Source organism: Odocoileus virginianus, chromosome 9, assembly GCF_023699985.2.
Source record: "Odocoileus virginianus isolate 20LAN1187 ecotype Illinois chromosome 9, Ovbor_1.2, whole genome shotgun sequence".
Taxonomy (NCBI): Eukaryota; Metazoa; Chordata; class Mammalia; order Artiodactyla; family Cervidae; genus Odocoileus; species Odocoileus virginianus.
Genome location: NC_069682.1, coordinates 69,428,271 through 69,447,054, shown reverse-complemented (window position 1 = coordinate 69,447,054; position 18,784 = coordinate 69,428,271). Strand labels below are relative to the sequence as shown.

Sequence of the window (18,784 nt, the reverse complement as noted above, 5' to 3'; positions counted from 1 at the left end):
ATCTGAGTGGAAGCCCCCAGACATCTGATCTTTTACCTTTTCAGTTTTTTGATTGTGCCATGGGGCATGTGAGATCTTAGTTCCCCAACCAGGATCGAACCCATGCTCCCTGTATTGTAAGCGTGGTGTCTTAACCCCTGGACCACCAATGGAGTAGCTCTTTTACCTTTTAAGGGCTTTTTCTTTCCTCTTCTTTCATTAATCTCCTTCTCTTACTGTCTCTCCTAATCTCCTAAATGCAATTTGCCTCTGAGTCAATGCATCTAGGGATTCACATGCCTCAAATGTACAGTTTTGCAACTTCCAAATTTCACGTATTCTGAATGGACAATGAGTTTTCAAAGATCCCTTTGAAAAATTCCACACCTTTTAAATGATCTCTAGTACTAGCCTGGCTTTTAAGCAAAGGCATTTTGTTTCATTCCGAGGAGTGTGGTTTCATAGAATTTTCTGTGATGATGGAGATATTCTACATCTAACTTATCCGATAGAACAGCCACTAGCTTCGTGTGGATATTGAAGCCTGAAATGCTTGGAAACTAAACTTAAGTTTAATTTTTAATTGACGTATAGTTGATTGATAACAGTGTGTTAGTTTCAGGTGTGCTGCATAGGTTGTTTTTTATGGTTATATTCCATCAAGATACTGGGTATAATTCCCTGAGCTATACAGTAAAACTTTGTTGTTTATCTTGCACTTTAGTTAATTTATATAGTCATAGGTGCCAGTAGCTACCATATTGGACAGTGTAGTCTCCTGCTGGATTGGAAACTTTTAAACAAAGACTTTCAGGGAGAGAAACAACCTGTAACCTCTACCTTGTTACTATGTAATTCGTGATATTTTACCCTTTTCTTAGATTCTTTCATTTTTCTTCCTGTTTGGTTTTAAGAGAGCAAGACAGCAGATAAAGGATGAAGGAAGCAGATGGAAGAGGGCGGGGACTTCTAATTAAGTCTCCTCCGCCTACCTCCCAACTCCCTTCACGCTTTAGCTGCCAGTTGTCAGCAGGCTATTTCATCTTTTTTCTGCTTCTTTGTTTTCTCCTGAGTGCTTACTATCAAATATGTATTTCCTTATTCTCTTACTTAACCAGAATGGCAACTCTACAAATGTATGAATTTTTGCCTGTTTCCTTCATGACACAGGGAATGATCATAATATTTATCATTGTATTGTTGGCATGACTTGTGTGATGTGATCATATTATTTTTGTCCCCCCCCCCCACCCTGTTCCGTTAGATTTTATTCAGAATCTGTTTATTCAGAATAGATTTTATTCTATTCAGGAAACAGCTAGTTTTTTCCTTGCTTCTTCAGGAAAACTTTGGTAGCTGCCCACAACTTCCGTGACTTAAGTCACAAAACATTTTCTCAACCTAATCATTAAAATGTACAGGCCCACAAAATTAGCCACAACTTCCTAAATTGTTTAGAACTGTGGATCCTCCTTTTTCTCAGAGGCTCCAGCTGTGGAAGAGGATGTGGCCAACATCTTTCTCTTGGGTTCTTTGTGATTCTGTTCCTCCGCCCACAATTGGTTTAAAAAAGTTTCTGGCTCCTGAGTAGTAGGGGGAGGAAGGACCACTAAGAGAGTTGGGAAAGTTCTTACACAGTAGGTGTGATCACTGGCTGGCATTGGGCTTTTGGTCCCCTTTTATGGGTGATTTCAAGAGTTCATTGGAGGCACAAAATGGCATCAGGCCATTTACAATTCAGACACTTCTCAAACTGTAGCCCTCTTCTCTGCTGCTGCAGGTCACTTTAGACAAATTCCTGGCTCTTCAGAGTTTTCAGTTATGACTGGAATACAAGTCTCCAATGTTGGGGACATACTGGAGACTCGGAGCGACATCCACAGAGCTTATGCTCCCAACTGGGAATTAGAAGACAGCGTGTCTACTTCTCTGGGCAAAGCTTTTGACCAATGAGATATCCTACAACATCCTCTCTTATAACTCCTTCAACTTTGGATCATCTATGCAGATGAAATTTTTTTTTTCGGTTTTTAACAATTTTATTAATTTTTATTGGAGTATAGTTGCTTCACAGTGTTGTGTGAAGGTCTTGCTTCTCAGTTTGGTCAGCAACTTTTCTCAAGTCCTGCTGAGTCATCTATCTCATCCACTCCATCTTAAGGTCTCAACTAAAACTTCCACTCTATCATCCGGTTACCTGTGTTCTTAACTAACAGATCAGATTATTTCAAGTGTTCTTATTTTTCCAATTTTGTAAAATAATGACCACAGCATAAAAGCATACACATTATACAGTTATCTCTTGGTGGTGAAATAATGGATAGTGATTACCCATTTCCTCTCTTTTTTTTTAAATTTGCTGTGCTGGGTCTTGGTTGCTGTGCTGGCTTTTCTCTTGTTTCGGTGAGTGGGGGCCGCTCTCTAGCTGCAGTGCATGAGCGTCCCGTTCCAGCGGCTCCTCTTGTTGCCGAGCACAGGCTCTAGTGCTTGGGCTTCAGCAGCGGCAGCCCCGGGGCTCGGTAGTTTCAGCTCCCAGGACCCAGAGCACAGGTCAGTAGTTGCAGCACACGTGCTGAGTTGCTCTGTGGCACGTGGGGTCTTCCCAGACCAGAGATCAAACTCGTGTTTCCCACATTGGCAGGCTGATTCTTTATACCACTGAGCCACCAGGGAAGCCCTCCTGTTTGTAGTTTTTTGTTTTAACAATACAACCTGAAGATAGATCGCTTTTTGATCAGAAAAAAACAATGCATTAACAAAAAAAAGTTATTTCATAAAGCAAGGGGTAGCTAATGTGAATGGGGAAGAAGTCCAGGGAAGTCATTGGCTAGTTTGCTGTGTTGTTGGGCGCCAGCGGGTGGAAAGGAAAAGTAGAAGAACAATAAAATATTCACAAGCACTTCTCTTTCTTTCCTATTCTGTCCCCTTAATTCCTGTCTATCTCTAGTAGCATCGGGAAAAGACCTGCCTTCTGCCAAAACCTAACCCAAACACACGTAGAAACGACCATGAAGCCCTGGATTCTTCTCCTCGTGCTTCTCACCTACGAGCTTGCGATGTTTCTGCCTGCGCTGGGAGGCCTCAAGGACAAAATTCCCTGTAGGTGGTGTGGCCAGGGAGGAGAGTGCTTTGCCCAGGTCTGGAGTGTTTGGTATAACTGATTCAGAGCCCACATTTCTAGGATCACCCTTTAAATGAAAATAGTCCTCCTTCAAGCAAGAGACATCCAAGAAAGATTATGTTGGCTGTTCCCAAACTGGCATCTCCTCAAGCTTCCTTTCCCAGCTCTGAAAGCCATAGTGGGTACATGGAAAGGGAATGTAGCTTTTGCCCACAGTCCATAACCTAGCAGGTTACAATAGTGGCCAGTGTCAGACCACCTTGGGTAGAGGAAAGACCAACACAGCTTCCGTCTGAGCCCTCAGTTTTCCAATCTGAAAATCGGGTATGGAAATCTGAGCTAGAGACTATTGCAGACCTTGCAATCTAAAGTTATATGGGAACAGACTTGGTGAGGTGGTGTTATCTGTATTGGGGTTGTCCTAGTGAAGGATGTCCCCATCTTTAGGCAACCTGGACAGAACCCGAAGCCCTGCAATGCTGTGGGAACATGTCGTAAGAGGGAAGTCATGCCATATAAGGATGGTCTTCTGTAAAAAGCCACTGGCTAGGATTCACAAAGGGATTCTCTTCAAGGGCAGAAAAATACTATGTGGCTTAGAGCTCAGGGATATTTCAACTTGAGAAAGGGTTTCTTGTCCAAGTGGTGGGTGGATAGACACTGCCAACTTCTACCCTCTTGATTCCAGATGAACCAAGAGATACTGATCAGTGCTGGGTACAGCCTCCATCATTAAGGTATTGTGTAAAAAGATGCACTAAATTAAGGGAATGTTCCTTTCCAAATCACACATGCTGCTGGACTTACTGCGGAAACATCTGCCTGGACAATGAGTGAGTTGCTTGGGGTGGGAAGGTTGGCATGGGGATGCTTCCTTACCGCTGCTAGCCCTAGTTCAGAAGGTGTGACCTGGGACAGAAGACATCATCACCCAAACCCTGGTCAAAGAAACAAGCAGCATAAGGCAACGTCCTCCTGCCTCCACACCTAGACTGCCACTCACTGCAAAGTAAACCAAGATACTAGAGTGGGGGCCAGCCACACATTCTTTTCAATCTCATTCAATTCCCCGCAACATCACCCATCAATTTGTTCATCGTTCCCTTGTCCAAGATTCCAATTATTGCCTCAATCTGGCCTCTCCGTTGGCCCCTTCTCTTAGCCAGGCCCAAGGAGACCAGGTCTTCACTTGTCTGCTCAACCGGCAAATCTCTTGAGAGAAATTGACTAAAAGCAGGTAACTCCTGATCTTCTAGGAAGACCTCCTGTTTCCATTAACTGGGACTAAGGGTGCAGTTAAGTTTGGGAATGGATGCCCCTCAGAATTCTGTGACTTTTAACCACTTAACTTTTCTCTTCCAGGGAACCTTTTAAATTCATGATAAAATCCTAGTTTCTAACTGAGCTCCTCCCAACTAGTGTGGGCTGGAGGCTATGTGGTCAAGAAGAGGGCTGCCTGGTTCTCTGTTGGGATACCCACTCGCTCCATCTGAGGATCTCTGTTCTTCCTTGACCTTTCAATCTTGAGAAGGCTCACGTCTTTACCAAATAAAATGATCCACCAACTTGAGTGTTCTGTGTTTGTTGGTACTTTATCCCTATGACTTAATTTCTTTCATTATAACCCTCAACAGCCCCCAAAGGTGTTCCCATCCCATCATGGGCACAGGCACTCAACTCTGCCTTTCAATTAGACCCATGTGTTAGTCCGGCATGCTCATGGTTGTAGCAAAAATACAGAGTTTATAAAAATCTTGCGGGGCCACGTGCTCTAGATCTTGCATGCTGCAACTACTGAAACCCGCAGGCCTCAGAGCACGTGCTCTGCAACAAGAGGAACCACCACAATGAGAAGCCCGCACAGTGCAACTAGAGTGTAGCTCCTGTTTGCAGCAACGAAGATCCAGCTCAGTCAGAAATAAACAAATAAACAAATAAGTTTAAAAAATAATTTAAAAAACTTATGCGGTCAGCACAGTAAAGTTTATCCTTATTCATAATACATCAGGGTGATCAATGAATGACCCATGTCAAGATTCAAGGACCCTGGCTCCTCCCATCTACAGCTCCATCATCTCCTAGGGCTGCTTCTGCATCCAGCCAGCAGGTGGGAGAAGAAAACTAGGATGCAGGCTCACATGGAAGGCTTTTAAGGGCCAGGCCTAGAAGTGAAGTTTATTATTTCTCTCCAATATTCTATTTGCCATAATGTGGTCCCACCTATTGGCAAAAAAGAAGAAGAATTATAGTCTAGCTGTATGCCCAATAAGAATAGGAAAATGGATTTAGTGAACACACGACAGACTCTCACCTGACTGTTTATGAAAAGCCAGACTCCTGAAGTAAGACCTAAGACCCTGGCCTCCATATATCTCTGGTCCCAGGAGCAAGCACCCTTGATCCCCTCTGCTGTTGGACTTCCCTGGAGGCTCAGACGGTAAAGGATCCACCTGCAATTCAAGAGACCTGAGTTCAATCCCTCAGCCAGGAAGATCCCCGGAGAAGGAAATGGCAACCAACTGTAGCAATCTTGCCTGGAGAATCCCACGGACAGAGAAGCCTGGCAGGCTGTAGTCCGTAGGGTTACAAAGAGTCAGACACGGCTGAGGCGACTTAGCACACTGGCTAGTGCCTTAAAGCTCAGAACAATGGAAAGGGGCAATGGGCCAGGGGCTTGGGGCAACACGCTTCAGGAGTGGGGCTCTGGGGTCCCCACTGTGGAGCGCCCCTGGGGATCTCCCTTCACCATCATAGTGGTATTTTACTTTCTCCTGGCTTAGAGATCCTGTTTCCTAGACCCCACTTCTCTTTCTTAACAACCTCATTTTGGTAATATATATACCCGACAGGGGCTTCCTCAGAGAGATTGTTTGAGAACTAATTAAATGAAGTAAATTAAAAAATTTGAGAGCTTTCATGCCTTCGTTCTAACTTTATCTTAATATATAGTTTGGCTCGGGTATCATTTTGGATTTTCAACTACAGGTTCACAGTGACAGAGGAGAAAATGGTGGCTTAAATAAGAGATGTTAATTGTTTTTCAGGCACAAGATTCAGGATTTAGGTATCCAGAACAAGATCCTCTACCACAAAACTTTAGAAGATCCAGGCTCCTTTTGGTCCACTGTCCTTGTCGTAATGTTTCCATTTTTAAGGTCGCCTCATGATCCACAGGGACTGAGCAAGATGTCAGATATCCCTCTCAACCAAGTATAAAATTCAGGCAGATTAAAAAGTTAAGCCAGAGTAAGAAAATTCAAAGCATAGCAAAACTAGAGGGGATGGAATAGGCTATGCCTTAAAATTTGAGGAGGAATAACTGCAAGGCCTTAATAGTAAAAATGGCACTGTGGTTGTCTTGTTTTTGAAATATTAATCATTAATTCAATCACCACTATATTTTATTTTTATTTTTCACCACTATATTTTAAAAATATATTTATTTGGCTGCACCTGGTCTTAGTTGCAGCATGCAAGATCTTTAGTTTCAGCATGTGAAATGTAGTCCCCTGACCAGGGATTGAACATGGGTCCCGCTGCATTGGGAGCATGGAGTCTCAGCCACTGGACCACCAGGGAAATCCCTATTTCAATCATTATTTCTGCAATTCCTTTTTTTTTTCATCAGACTCTCTCACCATGAAACTAGGGCCTGATTTTTGTCAGTAAAATACTTATAAACAGGTGCAAGTGTTTTGGGGATTAATGAACTAAGTTTTATTTAAAATCTTTTGTGGCTCAGCTGGTAAAGAATCCACCTGCAATGTGGAAGACCTGGGTTCGATCCCTGGGTTGGGAAGATCCCCTGGAGAAGGGAAAGGCTACTCACTCCAGTATTCTGGCCTGGAGAATTCCATGGACTATATCGCAAAGAGTCGGACATGACTGAGCAACTTTCACTTCACTTCACTTCATAGTTGATTTACCATGTTGTAAATCACTGTAAAGCAAAGTGATTCAGTTATACACACACACATTTAAAAAATATTCTTTTCCATTACAGTTTATCATAGGATTACAATTGTTAAAATTTTGGAGTTTACAGCTCTCTTTTATGAAAGATAAAAAGCCCTAGTATCTATCTATATCTAGGTAATGGATAAACAACTGATAATAACTCATTACTCTTCTTCATACTTTTCTGTGTTTTTAAAATTGCTAAAATAAAAATTAATAAAGTACAAAGAATCCATTTCTACAATGAGAGGAGTATATAACGTATAAGAGAAGGCAAGAGCTTCATGAGACATCAATCCCAGCCCAGGAGTGGTGGCTGAAGACGGAGAGGAGGAAGAACCAGACGGGGCACTGAGAGACAGTCACGTGGTCTCCCAACTCCCCACCCTGAAACCCTTCTTGAGCCCCTGCAGAACCTGGCCCAAGTGCCGGCTCTCCTGCCAGGCTCACCTTCACATGTCCAGGCTCAGCATCATGAAGTTGTTGGGTCTCCAGCTGCTGATGCTCTCCTGCGTGGCAATCCTGCCAGTTTCAGGAAGCTGGAAAGAAAAAGTAGATTCTTCCTTTGAACTTCCACCTTACGGTAGGTATTCGGGCTGGGCTTCAAGATGAAGAAAGAATAGGAAACAAAAGGACCTTTCTTGGTCCAATTGCAGAGAAGAACTAGGGTCTGTAATAGAAGCACTGGTTCTTTTTTAAAGTCAGGATACTAGAGGAAGGCTGAATGTTTTGTTCTCATCTTGAGTGTCTTCTGATGCTACAGGTAATGCGATTTAAAAAAAAAATGTGTGTACATAGAGTTTTTGTGCAGGAGGGCACTTAGCAGTGATAAGTTCCACGGGGTCTAGAGCTTAGCTTGAGCTACCAGGAGTTCTTGTTCTCAGGAGTTTCAAGGATGAGCAGCAAACTGGAAAAGGACTGGTAATAATTTCTTGAAATATGCCCTTTGTTTACAGATCTGAGTATTTCAGAACACTGGGTATGGAGAGGAGAAATAAAACACAAGCTCATCTAGAAAAGTGGTACTGATGATCCTAGTTGCAAGGCAGGAATAGGGATGCAGACATAGAGAAGGAACTTGTGGACACAGCAGGGGAATGAGAAGGTGGGATGGATTGAAAGAATAGCATTGACATAAATATAGTACCATGTGTAAAACAGATACTTAGTGGGAAGCTGTTGTATAGAACAGGCAGCTCAAGGTGGTGCTCTGTGATGACCCAGAGGGGTGGAACCGGGGGGAAGTGACAGGGAGGCTCAAGAGGGAGGAGACATATGTTCACATATAACTGATTCACACTGTTATATGGCAGAAGCTGACATAAGACTGTAAAGCAATTACACTCCAATGAAAAAATAAATAAAAGATAGATTGAGAGGAAAACAAGCCTAGATATTCCAAGACTAAAGGCTAGTAAAAAAGTTCTGTTCCATGAAGAGAAATTTAGAACCACTGGTGTAAAAAAATTGAAATCAATAGAATTGAGGTGAATGACTAGTGATAGATGTTTCTAGGGAAGAACTAGGTGTGTAGGGCCATTTCCACCAGAGGTGGAACAGTGGAGTCTCTGCTCTGGGACCCGGTTCCCCTCCCTCTGTAAAACAAGAGTGGGAGACTGGGAGATCTCTTGGGACTCTTTGTTCTGAAACTTGGGTTTCAGGACCCAGGTTCTGTGAGTTTAAATTCCACAGAGGTGACTTCAGGGTGCCTGGGTTTGTTGGGGTAAGGGGTGGGAGCAGGATCTTGGGTCTGGGCACTAGAAAGCCCACCTAGACCCCCGGGCAGGGAGAGGAAGAAGAGCAATGAGTGGAGTGGGTCCTGGGGTCTGGGAGGGGCTGGTAATCCTGAGAACACTCTCCTTCTGGGACTCATGTACTTCTTCTAAGTTGGGCCAAATCTGAAACTGAAGCCCTGCAACAAGAGCCCCACTAACGAGCAGTGTGCCATCAAGTGCAAGCTTCACACGGAGTGTCCGCTCGGCCATTACTGCTGCGGTGCCTTCTGCGGAGGCGTCTGCATGCTTCTGAAGCTGAACGGTAGGGTCTAAGAAGCACCCTTCCTTGCCTTGCCATTTGGTTCTCAAGGGCTATGGACTCCTGGGGCTTCCCCAGCAGTCCAGTAGTTAAGACTCTGCGCTTCCATCACAGGGGGCATGGGTTCGATCCATGATCGGGGAAATAAGATCCCACCTGCCCCAAGGTACAGCCAAAAGGTTTTTTAAAAAAGGAAAACCAGAAGACTACGGATTCCAAATTGTGGGGGGACAGACAGCAGGAGACTCAGCCTCCCCTCCCCCTCCCAGTTCCAATATCTAATCAGACCTGGGCTCCCCTGCCTCTTCATTCATCTGAGTCCCCACTGTCTGCTTGTGGGCCTACCTGATTCATCCAGACTTCAGGAGGTCTGATATTTATATCTCCTTGCTCATGGCTGGCTTAAAACATCCCTGGAGAAGCCTTGTGTGGCCCTTCCCTACACCACAGAACACATCCCTGCCCCTATGGTTTGGGAGGATCTGTTTTCTCTGGATTGTGTGATAACTGAGTATCTACCCCTACTCTCTCCTAGTGAGCAGCAATACAGACCACAAAATCAGCAACATCCTGTCCACCGTTCAGCCCACAAAGCACCCGTGAGAGTCGGAGGATACCTGGGAGGCCTTGGAAGAATGTGCCGTGACCTCCAGTAGGATCATCTTCCTGACTCAGCTCAGGATGGGGGTGAGGAGGGTGGGCCCAGGGCAATGTCCACCTGCCAACCCTCTTCCCTAAGCTATTATGTTATCAGCTTTAATTCCTTGACAAATAAGCTGTGACAGTAAAGGAGACATCTTTTTCTTCTTTCATAATGTCCGTATCATTCTCTGACCATCCCCACCCCACTTTATACAAGCCCTCATCTTCTGCCTCCCAGTTTTGGTTTTTCCTTCTGACCACATCTTGCAGTATGTGGAATCTCAGCTCCCCAACCACTGATGGAACTTGTATCTTCTGCAGTGGAAGCACAGAGGCCTAACCACTGGACCACCAGGGAAGTCCCTGCCTCCCACTTTGGATCCCCCTACCTCCTCCCCCTTAAGGGACTTGATGTCCTTAGCCAAGATTTCTGCATTCTACTCTTCTTTGTCCATGGACCAACCTCCCTGGGATGTTCTTATGGCTGCAGAAAACACTATTCCTCTGAGATTCCCATCACTTGTAGCCTTTCTCCTATAATCTCAGGCCTGTGATTTAATTAGTTCATGAGCTTCCCAGTTGGCACAGTTGGTAAAGAATCTGCCTGCCAAGGCAGGAAATGCAAGAGACTGGGGTTTGATCCCTAGGTCAGGAAGATGCCCTGGAGTAGGAAATGGCAACCCACTCCAGTATTATTGCCTGGAGAATTTCATGGACAGAGGAATTTGATGGGCTCCTGACAGTCCATGGAGTCACAAAGAGTAGGCCACGGCTGAGCACACATGCAAACACATGAAATTACAATCTTACCTAAAGGGGATCCACCAATGGTCTAGGATGAAAGGAAGTACCACTGGCCTCCCCAAGTTCTTTTCCTGAACAATGCCTAATGTGTTACCATTACTTACTCAATCATTTGGCATCTACAGGGATATTTTCATATGTAAATACTCCCAGAAATGGTAAGCAACCTTTGGAGGGTGGTAGTCTACCATTTGCCCAAGATGGTGGCAAGGCTGCTGCACAAATGAGGGTGTCACAAACTCTATCTGTTAACATTTTACCCAAGGAAGGAGGTATGATCCAAACAGGTAGAAACCAGAATGAGACATGACAAGAAGGGGCCAATGGACAGACAGTCAGTGCATTAAAGTACAGAAGACAGGGGAGTTGGTATGGGTAGATGTAATCAGGCTTTCTTCAAGAAGATGTAATCAGGCTTTCTTCAAGAAGAGATTCTTGGTCCTATCTTGAAGGATAGAGAGGAATTGGAATGCCCCAAATGATAGCTATTTTCCCTCCTTGAGTAGATTAAATATAGACTTGGGGGGAGAGGAAAGGGAGCTTGAAAGACTTGAAAGCCTGCTGCCCTATCCTTCCCCTGCCTCCCATAGCAACAGACGAGTTTGCCGAAAGGGTTGGATCATGAATTTGGTATTAAATTCTATGACCCTAGCATTTCTGATTTGCCAACTTTTCCTTTTTGATCTGTGCTGTTACGCCCATAAAGCCTGCAGGGAATAAGTTGTTGTTGTTCAGTTGCTAAGTCGTGTCTAACTCTTTGCGACCCACGGACTGCAGCAAGCCAGACCTCCCTGTCCCTCACCATCTTCCAGAGTTGGCCCAAGCTCATGTGCATTAAATCGGTGATGCCATCCAACCATCTCATCCTCTTTGCCAAAATTAGTAAAGGAGAACAAACAGGCTCTGACAGGTGACTGAACCTATCCAGATTCACTGGGCAACTTGATGATGAATGAATATACAGACCCCATTCTCCAAACACCTCTGTACTTGAGTTTACAGAAGTATATCTGTGTCAGGGGACAAAGATGTGCTTCAAGGAAGGGGTCTGGTGGGGAATAGAGTTAGAGAGGGCCACTGTGCAGAAAAAGCATTAAGTGAGATGCATAATGGAGGACAGGTCCTTAATGTTTTCCTGGACAAGCAGGGGTGGTTGCCTTAGGACAAAACCAATGAACTAGTCACTGTTGAGTGATTAGAGAAAAAGAAAGTTGAGAAAAATCTCTGGAATCACTTGTCAGAAAGAACACTCTTATTTCCCCTGGGGTGTGCTAGGAACACACTGAAACAGCCTTTGCACCTGGTTATCTAGCTTCAAAGCGTGGAGTCAACCCACTCTGGAAATGGGTGGTGATTGGTACCCAAAGATGTGTACTGAGAGCCCCCCAGGGGATCTCATTTTGGCTTTACTGGGAGGATTGGTCCTAAGTAAACTGGCCTGCCATGGCCAGAAGCAAGATTGATCAGCAGACAGTTTTTTTTTTTTTTTTTTTGAGGTCTCTCGGCTTTTATTTGCCCACGGGAAGACACAAAATGTCAGTGTCCAAGTCACACGAGCCTTCCCCTGTGTCGTGCAGACCCCTGTCGTTGGCAGTGTCGAGTTTCCACCTGGCTGGCTGGTTGGACTTCAGAATACAGTAGCTCCGTGCAGCATCCCAGGCTCCAGGTACCCTGGGACTCTGGGGCCCTGATGCTGAACGATACGGCGTGGCCCCTCCAAGGAGGGAAGTTCTCAGTCAAGGACAGGATCCTTCCCACGGAAGAGCCCAGCAGACAGTTTTAACATCCTTCTCTCAGTAACTGATAAAATAGGACGATATGTCTGCTCCCTCCCCCACAAAATCAGCAAAGAGATAGAATATTTGAGAGAATGGGGTCTGTATATACAGATAAACAAAAAGTGACTACTCAACTTATATAAAAAAGAATTCAGGACTTCCTTGGTGGTCCAGTGGTTAAGAATCCTCCTGCCAATGCAGGGGACATGAGTTCAATCCCTGGCCTAGGAAGATTCCACATGACTCAGGGTAATTAAGTCCATGTGCCACAACTACTGAAGCCTCTGCACCTAGAGCTCTTCAACAAGAGAGGCCACCACAGCGAGAAGCCTGCTCAACACAACTAGAAAGTAGTCTTCACTCTCCGCAGCTAGAGAAAGCCCAAGTGTGGCAACAAAGACCAAGTGCAACCCAAAATAAATAAGTAGATAATAAAGAATTCAGCATTTCTGTGGAATACACTCTCCCCTCCCCACTAGAGCACGTGCGTGTGTGCTCAGTCACTTCAGGCATGTCCAACTCTTTGCGACCCCGTGGACTGTAACCCACCAGGCTCCTCAGTCCATGGGATTTTCCAGGTAAGAATACTAGAGTGAGTTGCCATCTCCTCCTCCAGGGGATCTTGCCAACCCAGGGACTGGACCCGCATCTACTGTGTCTCCAGCATTGCAGGCAAGGTTATTTACCACTGAGCCACCAGGGAAGCCAGGTGGGAACATTAAAGGATGTCTCAATAAATGTCAATAAATTGAAATCAAACTGACTATGGTGGAAATTCAAAGTGACCACATTTTAGAAGATAAAATGAAATAGCTAGAAAATTATTCATATTAAAAATAAGGCAATTCTAAGGAACCATGGGTCAAAATGAAATCATGATAGGAAATAGAAAATATTTTGAACTGAAAAATAAAAATATGACATATCAAAACATATGGATACAGAATGATGTCAATAAAACAATGACCTAGGAGACCCCCATCTCTGTCCCCCTACAAAGGACAATAATTAGACAGCTATCTGTGAGCAAAAACAGCTCTGGGGGAGCTTTGGAGTCCACTTACAAAATCTGAGCAAGAAAACTTGAGCAACACAATGGAATGGTGTTCCATTCCACCTGAGAGAACCACCTAACAAGAGAAGAGAGCCGTCAGTTTGTTTTCTGTATTTGTGAGCTTGTTTCTGTTTTGTAAATAAGTTCATTTGTGCCATATTTTAGATTCCATATATAAGTGATATCATACGCATAAATATAAATAAAACTGAATCACTTTGTTGCACACCAGAAACTAACATTGTAAATCGACTATTCATTGTTTAGTCTCTAAGTTGTGTCCAACTTTTTGCGACCCTATGGACTTAGCCCACCAGGTTTCTCTGTCCATGGGATCTCCCAGGCAAGAATACTGTAGTGGGTTGCCATTTCCTTCTCCAGGGGGATCTTCCTGACCCAGGGATCAAACAGGGATCAAACCCAAGTCTCTTGTGTCTCCTGCCTTGGCAGGCAGATTTTTTTTACCGCTGAGCCATCAGGGGAGCCCAATACTTCAACAAAAAAAGAAAAAAAATTTTTTTTTTTTTTAAAAAAGGAGAAGGGAGAATGGCTGCATTTTGCTTATGTCATCCCATCCCTGAAGCAATAATTGCTCAGGCATTGCTCAGTACCCAGTACTGAGAGAAATTTTCACAGGTAGAAAGAGTTCTCCTCCCTAGGAAAGAAAGGACAACAGATGTCAGAACTTCAGTTATCGTCCCTGAGGCTCTGTATACGTTTTTCAATATTTTTTTCTCTGTTGTTCAAATTGGATAATTTCTATTTTTCTGTCTTCAAGTTCACTGCTCTTTTCTCTGTCATTTACATTCTGATATTAAGCCCATCTAGTGAGTTTTTTAATTTTGGTTATCATCTTCTTCTCTTAAAAAGTTTCCATTTCAGTCTTCTTTATCTCATCTATTTCTTTGCTGAGGCTTTCTACTTTTCCATCAGTTTCAAGGGTGTTCATAATTGCTTGCTGCAGAATTTCTATAGTAGCTGCTTTAAGGTCTTCGTCGGTGACCTAAATGGGAAGCAAATCTAAAAAGGAGTGGATACAAACGTATATAACTGATCCGCTTTGCTGTACAGAAGAAACTAACACAACTTTGTAAAGTAACTATACTCCAGTGAAAAAATATTAAAAACAACAACAATAAAATTCCTCAATCATAATTACCTTGCCTCTCCCAACTTTATAGAAGAGGGAGCAACTCTTACTGTAAGACTTTTGTCTTTCAATACAAAGTAAGTTGCAGAAATAGGAAAGATTAGGATGTTCCAAAAACATCTATTCTTAGTTGATGAACATTCATCAACTAAGAATAGATGTTTTTGGAACAGTTAAGGTGTGGTCAATGTTTAAAAATTTCGAAAAAATATTAAATGATTTATTTACAGAGAGAAGTTTTTAGATGCATAGAGTAATCTTTGATCTTTACTATGTGAATCAACAGAATGCAGGAGAACTTCCACTCATGTTTTTGCTCTTCTTCAAGAATATCAGTGAATTTGTTGAGAAAATATCACTGGTACATCCATGTATACATGTGCATACTAAATATTTTATTTTTTTATTACTTGCTATCTTATGAAAAAATACCAAAGAAATATAAAAAAAAAAGTCTTTGTCAGATAATTCCAACATTTATTTCATCTTAGAATTGGAGTCTGTGGATAGTCTTTTCCCTTACGAGTTATTATATTCTTTTTCCTTCATCCAGTTTCTAGTTCACTCACTCAGTCATGTCTGACTCTTTGTGATCCCATGGACTGCAGCATGCCAGGCTTCCCTGTCCATCACCAACTCCTGGAGCCTGCTCAAACTCATGTCCATTGAATCGGTGATGCCATCCAACCATCTCATCCTCTGTGGTCCCCTTCTCCTCCTGCCTTCAATCTTTCCCAGCATCAGGGTCTTTTCAAATGAGTCATATCTTCACATCAGGTGGCCAAAGTATTGGAGTTTCAGCTTCAGCATCAGTCCTTCCAATGAACACTCAGGACTGATCTCCTTTAGGATGGACTGCTTTGATCCCCTTGCAGTTCAAGGGACTCTCAGAGTCTTCTCCAACACCACAGTTCAAAAGCATCAATTCTTTGGTGCTCAGCTTTCTTTATAGTCCAGTTCTCACATCCATACATGAATACTGGACAAACCATAGCTTTGACTAGATGGACCTTTGTTGGCAAAGTAATGTCTCTGCTTTTTAATATGCTGTCTAGGTTGGTCATAACTTTCTTTCCAAGAAGCAAGCATCTTTTAATTTCATGGCTGCAGTCACCATCTGCAGTGATTTTGGAGCCCAAGAAAATAAAGTCTGCCACTGTTTCCATTGTTTCCCCAACTATTTGCCATGAAAGGATGGGACTGGATGCCATGATCTTTGTTTTTTGAATGTTGAGTTTTAAGCCAGCTTTTTCACTCTCCTTTTGCACTTTCATCAAGAGGTTTTTCAGTTGCTCTTCACTTTCTGCCATAAGGGTGTTGTCATCTGCGTATCTGAGGTTATTTATATTTCTCCTGGCAATCTTGATTCCAGCTTGCACTTTATCCAATGTGGCATTTCGCATGATGTACTCTGCATAGAAGTTAAATAAGCAGGGTGACAATAAACAGCCTTGACATATTCCTTTTCCAATTTAGAACCAGTCCTTGTTCCATGCCTGGTTTAACTGTTGCTTCTTGACCTGCACACCGATTTCTCAGGATGCAGGTAAGGTGGTCTGGTATTCCCATCTGTTGAAGAATTTTCCACAGTTTGTTGTGATCTACACAGTCAAAGGCTTTGGTGTAATCAATAAAGTAGAAGCAGATGTTTTTCTGGAATTTTCTTGCTTTTTCTATGATTCAACAGATGTTGGCAATTTGATCTCTGGTTCCTCTGCCTTTTCTAAATCCAGCTTGAACATCTGGAAGTTCACGGTTCATGTACTGTTGAAACCTGGCTTGGAGAATTTTGAGCATTACTTGGCTAGCATGTGAGATGCTAAATAATTTTGGATTATATATTGGACATTTTGAATATTGTATTATGGGACTCTTGGATCTTGTTTAAATCCACTGGAAAAGGCTGATATTTTGTTTTTAAAAGTCATTGAAATGGTTAGGTTCAGGTTTAAAAGTTCCATCTGTCTTCTGCGGGTGGTGGTTCCAATGTCAGTACAATTTCTAAAGCTTTGCAGTTCATTCAGTAACTTCCCTGCCCATGTACCACCTAGTGGCTAGTCTGGGACCTAGGGGGTGGTGTATTTGTTCATTTCTCAAGGTATGTTAAATAGGATTCCATACATGCTTAGAGGGGAGACTAGGAGTAACCAAATAACTTTATGGTTTCTCTTTCCTGAGTTCTTTCCCCTTGATCTCCCCAGTATCTTCTGTTTCTTCAAAACACCTGAAAGCTGGGGCTTTGGTTACCCTGCTGCTCTAGCCACTTCCACAGCTGCATCCATATTCAAGGCCAAGTGGCAGAAGAACAAAGAAAGAAATGGAGGACAGCAGGGTCCACCCACTCTCTTAAAAGTACGGCTGTACCGCACGAGGAAGATTTCCCTTCCTTCAGGGTCTTGGCTTCTTCTAATTCCTGTACTCGTTGCAGCTGTCACTAGCATAGAATTTCTTAGGGGCCAGGGTGCAGAAGAACAAAAAAGAGAAAGGAAAAAAATAAAAACAAAAAACCCTGGGGATTTCTGCACCTCTTCTGAATATTGCAAGTTCCCTTTCACATGCATTAAGCCAAAATTAGAAGATTTCTTCTGAAGCTCTGTCTCTCTGCACCTTAGTGCTTATTTCCTGGTTAACCAGGAATATTTGATTGAGGAAAAAAATGCCAGTAAACTCATGATTGGTAATGTGGCCCTCGCAGTCTTTCCCAGTCTGCCGGCTATACTTACTTTACAGCTTTTGTAGCTCTATTCAGTGGGAGACACAAGGAACCAGAACCAGTAAGTAGCTTTTTTACCCCTGGAAATAGGCTCGCCTTTCCGTGTACTAGGCTTTGAGTTTGTGTGAATCTATTTCAGAGCAGGGCTGAGTTTGGGGTGACTGACTGTGGTTACCCTTGAGCGCACCACGAATTTTAAATTCCATCCTCAAAACAGAAATAGTGTCTGTGTTTAGGGTGGAGTTGGGCTTATGAAGTTTTTCCCCCGCAACAACTGCTCCGATTTCAGCTTTGTGCTGGCTCTGAGAATGACACTCTTGCAAGTTGCTTACTGCTCAGTGTTTTTAGCCAGGTGAGGCAGGAGGAGGTGTGGTTGGGGTCCATTCTCTGCCCTTCTGGTTAAAGCCTCAGTCTTAAGTAGATGCGCTGTCCTGAGCCTCAGGGGAGTGGTCTTAGTGATCTTGCCCTTCCCCCACCCCCAGGGACAAAGTTCTGAATCTGGCCAGTATTTCGGCCCCTCCTCCGGCTGCTTTGTGATTTCACTGGTACCCTTAGGGCAACAGCATTGCTTCATTCTCTCTAAATGAAAAGTCCCTCCGGAGGAAGGACAGGAAAGCTTTCAGGTGGAATTTCTTGCCCTTCCATAGTGGGGGCTGCCTCATCTCCCCTCCCCAGTGTTGCCCCATCAGGAGACATTATCAGAACTCTAATTTTTTTCTATGAAGGCCCCATAGGACTCCTGGAGAGAAAGAGGGTGTGGACTCCCCCCTGTATTTGTAGCCTCAGGGACTGTGCTATCCTGCCAGTGCCCACTCAGCCTCCAGCCATTTGCCACCCCTGGAGGTACACTCTTCTTACTGGTGACTGCTGCATGTCTCCAGGTCATCCAGCTCACTGTATCTCTCTCGACAGGCGCCCATGTTTCTCTAGATCCTGGACGGGTTGATTGGTGGGTTTGAGAAGAGCTGTAAAGATTTTTTTCAAGGTAAGTTTGAGAGGTTTATTCAGCTCTCTGCATCTCTGAGCATAAAGCAAGAATCTCTTTCCTTTTATTATTAAAATTATTTGCAATTGTGGTAAAATACGCATATATAAAGTAGACATACACTTGTGTGTTAGTTGCTCAGTCTTATCTGACTCTTTGCGGCCCCATGGACTGGGGCCCGCCAGGTTCTTCCTCTGTCCGTGGAATTCTCCAGGCAAGAATACTGGAGTGGGTGGCCAGTTCCTTCTCCAGAGGATCTTCCTGACCCAGGGACTGAACCCCCGTCTCCGGCATTGCAGGCAGACTCTTTACCGTCTGAGCCACCAGGGGAGCCCAGCTACACAGTTCAGTGGTTTTAAACACATTCATCTTGTTGTGCAACTATCACCATCACCCATATCTACTACTTTTTCTGTTATTTACCATTATGGTTTATTACACGATATTGAATATAGTTCCCAACCCGTTCCTCCCCCTCTCCCTTCCCCCTCGGCAACTACAAGCGCTCACTACTTTTTATGGCAGGAAATAGCTAATTCTTCTGGCTATATCAGCAACATTATGACC

The 18,784-nt window shown here is 43.7% G+C and overlaps 1 protein-coding gene across 1 annotated transcript in view; it reads left to right on the top strand.

Annotated features, from left to right (window-relative positions):
- The first annotated feature begins 2,987 nt into the window (after positions 1-2,987).
- Positions 2,988-18,784, top strand: part of WFDC8 (WAP four-disulfide core domain 8) — a 32,816-nt gene continuing 17,019 nt past the window's right edge. The window contains exons 1-3 of the mRNA XM_070471828.1: positions 2,988-3,078; positions 8,945-9,094; positions 9,627-9,690. Coding sequence (XP_070327929.1) covers positions 2,988-3,078; positions 8,945-9,094; positions 9,627-9,690 — 305 coding nt within the window. The remainder of the gene's footprint in view (positions 3,079-8,944; positions 9,095-9,626; positions 9,691-18,784) is intronic.